Here is an 11,404-nt window from a genome sequence, read left to right as displayed (position 1 = left end):
TTCAAAATTAAATAGCTAAATAAAATTTAAAAGTATAAATGAAATGGTAAAACTAAAGAAAATTTTAAAGAATTTCAATAGATAGTCTTTACTAATACTGAGGAAAGAAGTAATTAGGATGTCTAAATTGACTATACCAATTTCATTTATAAAAATTTTAAATGAAATTGAATTTCCCTATTGAATTTGGGTATTTTTATTTTTCAAAATTATATTAAAGTTATATAAATTATTTTACCTTCTTACCCATTTTTTCCTCTTCACACACACACAAAGACATTTAAAATTCTGACAAGTTAGGCAGATGAACAGATTTCTGAAGATGTGGATTCAAACTTTCTTTTCACTACTTTGGCTGAAGGAGAAATTAAAACAGAAAATGGGGCATGGGAGAGACCTTTACATTCCAGGACAGCATTGGGCTCTGTGCCTGACAAAGAAAAGCTTCTTTAGCATGCTATATTTAAGATATACCTATGCCTGGTTATATGGTTCCTTCTTGCACTCAAATAATAATTATTAAATACTTTAATGCCAAGTTTAAAGGCATACAACAATAAGTAAAATAGGCAAGAATTCTGCCTCATGGAGCTTAAAAAATTCAGACAATAAACAAGATAAATAAGTAAAATATATTGTATGTGGACAGTAAATTATTAGAGGAAAAATTAAAGCAAGTAAGGGGAATATGAATGTTAGCGTGAAGATGGCATGTAAGTCCTTCAGAAGGCAGGAAGAAGGCAAGCACGTGCAAAAGCCCCGAGGGAGGACTAAACTTAATGTATACCAGTGTGATCTCCATGCTATGAACCGAGAGAAAGAGGTAGACAAGAGTTCAGATAGGAAATAGAAGACTGCCTCTTTATAATGCTCTTCTATATCAAAGTAAGGATGTTGACTTAAATGACAACTTGGAATGAGAAGCCATTGACAGGCTTGGAGTAGATCTGTGATGTGGTATGGTGTGTGTTTTAAAGGATAGTGCTGGCTACTGTGTTCAGGATAGACAGAAGGGAAGCAAGAACTAAGCAGAAGCCCGCTAAAACTCTATTACACACATGCACACACACACACACACACACACACACACACCAGGCAAAAGAAGCTAAAGCCAACAGAATTGGCTGATCACCCAGCTATGGGTTGTGAGGAAAAGAAAGGATGATTCCAAAATTAGTAGCCTAAGTAACTGAAAGAATAGAATTGCTGTTTACTCAATGGAGAATCCAAGATGAACAATTTGAGGGGGGATTATTAGGAGCTCAGTTTGGGGCGTGTAAAGCTTGGTAGTGGCTATTAGACTTATCACTAGACATAATAAGTAAAGTTACATATATAAATCTTAAGTACAAGAAAGAGTTCTGCAAGACTTGTGTTCTGTTGTTTTATTTACTTTTGCTCCAAATAAGTTTTCACAAAATTACAGAAATAGTAAAATAAAAGCTCACTGCCATTAAGTCTATTCTGACTCATAGCAACCCTCTAGGTTTCCAAGATTTCTAAACTTTACAGGAGTAGAAGGGCCCATCTTTCATCCTGGGAGCAGCTAGCGGTTTCAAACTGCTATCCTTGCAGTTAGCAGCCCAACGCATAAACACTATGCCACCATTAAGGAGACCTTGAAGTCACAATTTCTTTCTTTTTTATTTTTCATTCATGTGGATAACTGTCATGACTTTATCTTCTGAATATGCTGTTAGAATGCATGACTGTACTTGGAAACATGATATAGAGATAGACAGAAACCATACTTGCAAATGTATGTTTTGCAACAAAGTAGGAGAAAATGAGGGGGGAAGGTAACACTTTTGATACCTTGATATCATATACACTTTAGCCCCAAAGATTATAGTTTTAGTAATATAAAGTCATGTACAGTCAAACTATTATATGATAATGTCAACATGGAATATCTGAGTCATTAGGCAAACTGCCCAAACAGATGATTAACTATATACATTCTTTTATGTGGCAGTTTACATGGCAATAAAGATCAGCTTCACTGCATATGTTGGGTTCTATTTTTGCTTAAACTATATTTGCTTAAGTAAGGTTAAATGAATAATATTAACTCAAAGGTCTGTATATTTAAGGTAGTAGCTGTCAACAGCATGTGACTTTTTCAAGTTGATTTAATATAAGGTTCTGCTTCTTTTCTAATGCTCCTTGTTATTCATCCAAAAATGTGTTACTTTAAACTGAACACAGAGCTTTAGGTAAGGTTGAATTATAGCAAATATTTCTAAAGAAGCTTTTTCGTCTTTTGAATAGTCTTCTTATGATTTAAAAGCATTCAGCCATTTCATTTTAAAAATAAACATAAAAAGGAGCAAGGTGTAAAGGCAATAAATTTCCATTTCAATTGTATTCTACCCAGGCCCCACTGCAGCCTCTCCAAACTTGACTGTGAAGAAAAGAAATTATAAGAGCGAAACTGTCCCCTGCCTTGTGTCCTACAAGTTTTAAACTCTATTTTCAGAAACTCACTACCCTGGTCAGGTGAGAAACGTGGTGTTTCCTTTTCCGGCCTGTGTCTTTGGGTAAGAAGAAATGGGAAGGGGTCTTGAGTGATGACAACAATGGGAATGCATGTTTGCATGTTGGAAAATGTAACCCCTCTAAAAAAATGCTATACATCACAGACACAATGGGCAGTGGGACAGAAACACATGCAAGCCAGTTTCAGGTTATCACATACATCCATCAGTTGAGAGTGTGAGAGAACCAGAAGTGGGAATAAAGTAAGATACCATTTCTTAGAGAAAGGATGATAGCATACTCACACTCACTCACTCACTTTCATTCATTCTCCCTCACTGCTATCAAGTAAATTCTAACTTATAGCAACCCTGCCACTGTGGTTTCTGAGACTGACTAACTCTGTCCTGGATTAGAAAGTCTCATCTTCCTCCCTTGGAACAGCTGGTGGTTTCCAATTGATGACCTAGTGGTTAGCAGACCAACCCATAACCAATATGCCACCAGGGCTCCTCCAATACCCTCTTAGGGACTAAAAACAAAACTGGAAGCATAAAAAACTGTCCTTGAGATATAGATCTTAGAAGGAAAATCAACATAGACAAATGGTGAGAGAAAACAGAGAAAATATTTATCTAAATTGCAATAAAGTTTATTTTGTATGATTTTTTAAATCCAAGTGGTGTAGTGGTTACATGTTGGACTGCGATCTGAATGACCAGCAGTTCGAAACCACCAGAGCAGCTCTGCAGGAGAAACATTTTGCTTTCTACTTCCATAAACAGTTATTATCTCAGAAACCCACAGGGTGTGGCAATGAGTCAACATTGACTTGAGGGCAGTGAGAATGGGGCTTATAATAATAAAAGTAAATAGAACAAACATAGGAGGAAGAGAAAACAAATTTAAGAGGGTGAAGGAAAAGGAACTGCTTTCTTAAGACACAAAGAAATAACACACTTCTGAAAATATTCTAATCCAAAGGCCAGGGAAATGTAATTTCAATAAATGATTTTGCATTCTAAAGTTACTATTGAGAAATTCCTATACATTAAAACTGTCCTAAAACACATATTAGCTCAGTTAATCTTCATAATAATTCCATGAGATATTATTATTCTCTTTTTTTTTTTTAGAAATGAGGACTTGTCCAAGGTCATAGAGCTATGAAGAATTCAAAAGATGTAATTACTATGAGACAGGGGGAAATGTATTCAGGCATTCGTTCAATGAATATTTTATGAGTGCTTATTAGGAGACAGATACGATGAAGCTTGCCTTCAAAAGAGAGCTTATATTCTAGCAAGCAGTTAATTATATAGCATGTGAGTAGATGATGAATTATGCTGGGTTGGGGGAGGGGATTAGAGTAGGGTATTAAAGTTAGAAATGCATGGTGGAAATTAATGAGTGGATGTTTAATGTAAGAGTTTTGTTTGTTTTTCGGTGGTTCTGAGAATTTTCACTGTGATGGCTAATTGAGCCGAGTCACATTTATTTTGTGGATTGGTAACGACATCTGTTGTTAAATGGTGTCTGCTTTTTAGGCTTTCTTGAAGCTTTCTTTTCTTAACTCGTATTTAACTACACAGCTGATTTATTGCTATTTCTGCCTCGACTCGACTCAACTCGCTACCATGGAGTCAACCCCGACTCATAGCAACCCTGTAGGACAGCGTAGAACTGCCCCCTGTGAGTTTCTGAGAGTGGAATTCTTTACATAAGTAGAAAACCTTACCTTTCTCCCCTGCAGCAGCTGGTGATTTGAAGCTGTTGATCTTGTTTCTCTAGAGAACCCTGTCTAACATAACAGCCCAATGCAAAAGTCACCAAGCCTTATCTCCACCTAGTATTTTAAAAAGTATATTTTATTCTATTGATGGTTAGTTTTAAATGTTAGTTATTTCGCTACCTGCCTCAAACCTAAAAAAAAAAAAACCAATTCACTGCCTCTGAGTCACAGTGACTCCCTGTGGGTTTCAGAGACTGTTTATGGAAGTAGAAAGCCCAGGCTTTCTCCAGACCATGTAGATCTCAGCCCAAAGAGTATCCACTACACCAACCATCAGGGCTTAAAGGATAGAAAATAAGCTCTATGAAGGCAAGTCTTATCTATGCTTCTCTATCACCAGGCTTAACACGATGCCTAACCTACTTATAAGTGCATTAAAATGAATTTGTTTCATAGAGGAATAAATATTAAATACATGATCACAATTCTTCCCTGAAGGCAGAGACAAATCGATTCTGAAGGAAAAATAAAGATTAGTAAAAGAAAAGTAGGAAACAAAGCTAGAGGAGAAAACCTTTATCTCAATTCTAACTGTATGATCTTAAGAAAATTAGACATCCTACTGACACAAATGTTTTGTATTAATGAGAAGAATGTATTAGAAAGTAATTCTTTTTTTTTCAATTATAGATATATTTTCAAGAAACCCATAAATGCTGTCGATGTTCTCCACAGAAAAATCACAGCCATATTAAAAAGAACCAGTTCACACATTTCATAAGATAATAGTAAAGGTAATATTTATATTGTCATGAAAATGAAATGAAAAAAAGAATGAAACATTTAATAACTTTAAACACTGTAGTGTCATCATATGAAAACATGAATGAAACACTTTATAACAGTATAATTAACATATTACTAATTAATTCACAAAAGAAGTAAACTCTCCATACATTATAATAGACAAAGCCCAAAACTCCCAAGCTAGGAAAAAATATTTGCTCAAAGAAAGCAACAATATATTTTGAGGTGTTCTGAAATATATAATTTCACTATCTTCTTTTAAGTTCTTGTGACATATTTATTTCAGATAAGGATGAAGCTGTTTAAGCTTAGCTTTTCTTGACAAACCAATTCTCATTGGTCGACTGCATGTCTTAAGTGGATGTATTCTTAAAATTCCATGTGAAAAAGAGTTACCTAGAAATATAAGGTGATAAAAATTATTTAAAAGAGCAAAAATTATCAATAATTTTATACTTTAAAATGTTAACATACTTTCAGTTGTGGTGTTATCAATATTTACTGGATATTTGCTAAGTGCTCAGACATACACCAAGTGCCTTAAATGTATTCATTTACCTGATCCTGTCCCAATTTGTAAATATGAAAACCTAAGCACAGAAAAGTTCACTAAAATAACACCTAAAGAAAATTAGCATCTCAGTCTGATAGACTGAACAAAAAGAAACATAAACTATAATTTTTAAACAGTCAAAAATCTTATAATTTTCCTATTAAATGCTAAACTATACTATATTTTTAATGACTATGTTTACCTTCTAACAGAAATTTACTTTCATTAATAGAGCTCACATGCTCCTCTGTTACATATCAATTAAAGGCTCTGATTTTGAAAATGTCTTTTACTATTTCATATATTATTTTCAAAGTGGTACAAAGCACTTAATGGAGATACATCTATTCTTAAATCAGTCAGGTAAACCTGACTACACTTAGTAATAAAATAGAATCGCTCTAAGCTCCAGAGATTTTATTTTTAATGTGGAGACACGTATAAGGTTAAAAATGTAACACTTATGATAAACCCCTAAGTAGAGGTAACATCTCATCAGTGGAAGTTCAACTTACAAAAATGCCACTTAGTTGTGCCAATTAACATTGAACACATTGGACACTTATTTTGTCATGACACCTAATTTACCACATAGTTACAGAACCACAGAACTGCAAATATTTGAACACTATTTCACAAAGTGTATTTTCTGAATAATAATCTAAATGCATCAGTAAATTTATAAGTATTTAGAATATATTAAAAACTTTGTGCTTATTTTCAAACATCCTAAATAACCATGTTCTCCTCACAATAAATATAATGCAATAATCATCTTAGAAAATAACTTTAAAATCTTACCTCCTTTCAGTACAGAATTATGTCTTTCTTCCTTAAATTCATCAGAAAGCAAAGCAGGCCTTTGAGGTAAAGGTTTTTCACAATCTGAAAACAAAGATCAGTATATTATAGAAATATTATAGCCATATTTTCAAACATCCTAAATTTCCATGTTTTCCTTGTGATAAACATAATGCAGTGGTCATCTTAGAAAATAACTTTAAAATCTTACTTCCTTTCAGTACAGAATTATGTCTTTCTTCCTTAAATTCATCAGAAAGCAAAGCAGGCCTTTGAGGTAAGGGTTTTTCTGAAAACAAAGATCAGTATAATTATAGAAATATTATAGCCATATTTTCAAACATCCTAAATTTCCATGTTTTCCTCATGATAAACATAATGCAGTGTTCATCTTAGAAAATAACTTTAAAATCTTACCTTCTTTCAGTACAAAATTATGTCTTTCTTCCTTAAATTCATCAGAAAGCAAAGCAGGCCTTTGGGGTACGGGTTTTTCACCATCTGAAAATAAAGATCAGTATATTATAGAAATATTGTAGAAATACAAAACAAGCCAGTGCCATCAAGTCAATTCCTACTCATAGCAACCCTGTAGCACAAAGTAGGGCTGCTGTATAGGATTTTCAGCACTGTGGCATTGGAGGTTAGGTGTTCAAATCCACCAGGTATTTCACTGAAGTAAGATAAAGTTATCTGTTCCTGAGGCAGTCTGTTCACTTAAAGATTTACAGTCCCTATTTTGGGTCACTTTGAGTCAGAAGAGCCTCAAAGGCAATAATTTTGGTATGTTTTCCTTAGTTTCATCTTTACAAAAACAAGCAGTCACCTGTTTGTCCCAGAGAGCAGCTGGTGGGTTCAAACCACCGGCCATTTAGTTAGCAGCCAAGGGCTTAGACACTGAACCATTAAGGCTCCTATTATAGCAAATAAATCAATACGTGTGTGTGTGTGTACACATATATAGAGACATATTAACTAATAAATTTTTCATCAACTACTTTTTTAGATAAACCCATTATTTGTTGAAATATTTTCTTCAATTGGCTTGTAATACTTAAAGAACTAAAGCTAAACCCTTTGGAGTGCTTTTTAAGAATAAAATAGAGCCTTCAACTTAAATAAATTAATATTTGTACAGACCTTATGGGATCATAATAAGTATCAGTAACCATTATCTTCACTTTAACATTTTGCCAAAATTTTCTATTTGGCCTACAGAAAGAACATCTTAAAACTAACTGGCGTACCTTCTTCAGAAATAGAATAGAGTAATTCTTCCTTTGATGCTCCCGAGCAGCGATATTTATTAGGGACTTCCTGCTTTCCATCAGTGGGTTGTGTTTTCCACTTAAATGAACTTTGGTGGCTTTTATGCATAGGAAGGCCAGCTTTATTATCACAGAGCGAAGACGAAGCACACATTTTCATGTCAGCAAACACTTGAAAATCTTTTTCTATCTCTTTTTCTACCTCTTCAATATCATTGCTGTATTCCAAGAAATTTTCTTGCCCAATGTGTGTTTCAACAGTATTTAGAATTTCTTTCTCCTTACTAATTTCATGAAACATATGAAGCTCTTCAAGTACTAAATCAAATTTACTCTTCATTTCAAAATCTTTTCCTATTGTCAGAGCTTCTGTTGATAAACACTTGGCTGCTAAGTTCTGAAAACATTCATTGTTTCCAGCACTCAAATCAGGTTCAAATTGATGATTAGCACATTCTGTAGAGTCATTCTTCGGATGAAAATGCTTTGGATTAACTAACTCACTTTCTTGACAACTGCTTTCATATTCATGTCTGTCAGCATTATTTTGATTAACACATATTTGTTTTGTCTGTATAGCATCTTCCACATTTACTTTCTTGCTCATTGATGAAATTGAATGTACAGAAAACATACTATTCCTTAAAGAGAAACTCTCTTTCTTTTCCTTTTCTATCTTAATATTTTTATGAGTGTGACAACTACTCATTAAACTTTGTTCTGTAGTTTTAATTTCTTCCTTCAAATTTTCATCTTCTTTACCTTTAATTTCACTTAGGAAGTTCTCAAATTTTGGTACCTGAATTATAGTCATAGTATTGGTTTGCTGATCAGGTATTGTTATGTGGCTTGCTGGGGTGTTCTGTGGTTTGATGTGAAAGTAATCCTCAGATATGCCTTCAGAATTAAAGTTAGTGATCTTATGCTCCTGTTGTCTTTCTATGTCTGACGCATTTATTTCATAAATATTTTCATTAATATAACTTTGGTAGTCCTGGGTAAACTGAGGACCAGTCTTAGCATCTGAAGCACTAGCAGGGGCCCAAGTTTCCCCATCCAAGAGGACACTTTCGAGACCATTATCCTTGTGAGTAGTTATTTTGTTCCAAAAACTGCCATCCATATCATCAAAATCCATTAATAGAGGGATTTTTTCATTAATTTTAATAATTGGAAAACATTTATTTTCAGTAGTCATACTGAAGGAACTATTTTTAACTTCTTTCTTAGCTCCTTCAAAATTTTTTTCAATTTGAAATAGCTTTCTTTTCTTCAACACAGGTCTTATATTATCTTCCAACAGAGGTGAAAAAGCTAAAATCTTTACTTGATATGAAGAATGACTTTCCATTATGATAGTTTTCGGAAAACTCAAATCTGCTAACCATTTGAATATGTATTCCTCTCCAAATTTAAGTTCATTTTCCATCTTTGTTAAAGAGTCCAGGTTGGTGTTCAATATAAGATTTAGAATTTCTGGAACACTGGTCTGCATGTATGTACTTAAAACATTATTATGTCTTTCAACATTCATATTCTTGGGATTTTGAATATCAATTCTCTCTTTGCACTTCAAAGTTTCAGACCAGATAAAAATACTATTATCTTTTTTACTTACTGAAATATATTCTTGTAAACAAAAGATTTCTGTGTTAAAACTTTCAAAAAGTTTGCTTAGATGTAAGCCTTTTTGTGTAGTATAATATCTGAATGGTAGCAAATTGTCATTTTCTTTTTGACCACTTATGCAAACAATTTTTATTAAGCCTTTTTTACTACCCTGTGTTTCTATCACAAAATGCTTTAAATATTCTTTGCATGTATTCGTAGTTTTTGTATTGTGATAATCTTCCTTGTTAAAAACGCCTATTTCCAATGACTGTTGCAATTTTAATTTTCCTCCATATATTTTCATATTTTCACACTTAGTAGTCCAATTATTCATATTCCAACAACTTTCCCTCTTTCTCTTCAAAATACAGTTAGTAGTATAGCCTCTGCTTTGAAAATTTTCCAACCTGGTTGGTAAGTAACTGTCTAGCCATCTTTCTGTTTCCTTTCCTTTTGCACTTTTTAATATCATAGTTACATTCTTTTCAGAAATGTGTTCATCGTGCTTAAGACTATTGTGGATAGCGTAGTTGAAACTGATCAAGTCTTTTTTTACCTTGCAAGTATTTTGATTTCTGAGTGATTTGTGGTTGTTTTCACAATACTCAGAAAAAGTATTTTCCACATCCACAATTTTATTATCATCCTGTAACTTTTGCTTCTTAACATCAGGTTTATACTGAGAACAGTAAACATTTGTGAAATCCCTAACATATGTCTCATTTTTGTCATTTTTTTCCTTTGCTCTTTCCTTTAAATAGATAGAGGACATTTTGCTATTTAAATCAGTTGGAAACTTGAGGATACTTATTGTGCTGCTTTCTCTGAAATAGCAGGGTTTAGCAATTTCCAAGCTGGGCTGGTTGGAAGATTTTGATATATTTAGTATAGATGGTAAAATGTTATTTTCTTTTTTATTCGATGGCGTAGCACTGTCAGCTTTACATCTGTTCTTAATTTCATGAAGTGTTGATTTAGCGTCCTTGTAAAAGGTACCATCTAAAAATGGATTTTCTGCCTGTTTTATATAGCTATTGTCTTTCTGACTACTGTTTCTCCCTTGTGCTAAATATTGTTTTCCCTCTTTGTTTTTATCTCCAGGTATATCATGTGAGGAAGTGTCGGACAGAAGTTGGCAAGCCTCTGAGTTAGATCGACTAAGGCCGTGCCCGCCGAAAACCTTCCTTCCACTCAGTCCTTGGCGCCAAGACCTTCCCGAAGCCCTCAAACCAGATTCAAAATGTTGTGAGGGGATCGACTGAGGAGAGCTAATCCTCTGAAATGGGCTATTCTGGCATTCCAGATGATGCCTCTGCCTCCCACTGACTGATTTCTCCACAGGAGAATCAAAATTCTCCTTAGTTGAAACGAGGAGCGCCTCGAACGGCCTGACGGGCAACTCCCGCGTTTTTGCTACCTCAGACAAGCGAGGCACGAGAAGAGGGAGCCTCTGTGTCGCCTCAGAGACTTCCTCAGGCTCTTCGAGGCGGAGCCTTTTACTAGTGGGAAGTTGGGAATCGGGGTCTTCCAGAGGCGGTAGAAGGGAGGCAAGCTGACAGAGGTCAGCCGCTCGCTGTGTGGGGCGCGGGGACCACATGACAGCAAGTCTACAGGACTTGTCCCCGGAACTTGCCAGGCACCCGGCTATTAATAGGCTCCGAGACTCCGCCCCCACCTCAGGACACGCCTTGGTTACGCCCCTAACACGCCCTCCACCTTAAACTCAGTATCACTCTTGCGGCAAGCCACGCCCTGACCACGCCCCTCACCCGCCCCACTCCCACGTGGGCCCCACAGACCTGCCCACCTCACCCCACCTCCGCTCACGCAGCGCTTCAGCGACCCTGGGTCCTTCGTCTGTTTTTAGCGCCTCATGATAATGCCTCTACTTTAGCTGATCTAAGTATTTTCTTTCCTCTGGTAAAAAATAAAAGTAAGGAGGGAAATCAGAATTTCTCTCCTTTTTAAAAATTGGTAAATAGAAATCGCTTCGTTTGGAAAATTCTAAAATTCCATGTTTACCTCAGAATTCCATGTTTACCTCAGGCGAGGCTTCTCCACAGTTGTTCTAGTGTCTCGTCCAATAAAATAATATAATTATCGAAACGCCTGACCCAAACTCTCTGCCCTGAGAAAACCCTTTTCTTCATCTTT

The 11,404-nt window shown here is 35.1% G+C and overlaps 1 protein-coding gene across 1 annotated transcript; it reads right to left on the bottom strand.

Annotated features, from left to right (window-relative positions):
* Positions 1 to 5,294: 5,294 nt before the first annotated feature.
* RAD51AP2 (RAD51 associated protein 2) lies at positions 5,295 to 10,847 on the bottom strand. Its single transcript, XM_013003808.1, has 3 exons — positions 7,619 to 10,847; positions 6,372 to 6,455; positions 5,295 to 5,413 (listed from the first exon to the last, which is right to left on the bottom strand). The coding sequence occupies exons 1-3, from the start codon at positions 10,845 to 10,847 to the stop codon at positions 5,295 to 5,297; spliced, it is 3,432 nt and encodes a 1,143-aa protein (XP_012859262.1).
* Between the last annotated feature and the right edge of the window lie 557 nt (positions 10,848 to 11,404).

Source organism: Echinops telfairi, unplaced genomic scaffold (assembly GCF_000313985.2).
Source record: "Echinops telfairi isolate 266 unplaced genomic scaffold, ASM31398v2 ScPeMD7_9;HRSCAF=40, whole genome shotgun sequence".
Lineage (NCBI taxonomy): Eukaryota > Metazoa > Chordata > Mammalia > Afrosoricida > Tenrecidae > Echinops > Echinops telfairi.
The sequence above is the reverse complement of the archived record's forward strand: the minus strand, read 5'-3'. Positions and strand labels throughout refer to the sequence as shown.

Coding starts and splice junctions, on each gene's coding strand:
- RAD51AP2 (XM_013003808.1), bottom strand. CDS start 10,847: ATGTGGTCCCCGCGCCCCACACAGCGAGCGGCTGACCTCTGTCAGCTT. Junction 6,456..7,618: donor CTATTCTATTTCTGAAGAAG/GTACGCCAGTTA, acceptor CTTTGTTTTCAG/ATTGTGAAAAACCTTTACCT. Junction 5,414..6,371: donor TAATTCTGTACTGAAAGGAG/GTAAGATTTTAA, acceptor TTATATTTCTAG/GTAACTCTTTTTCACATGGA.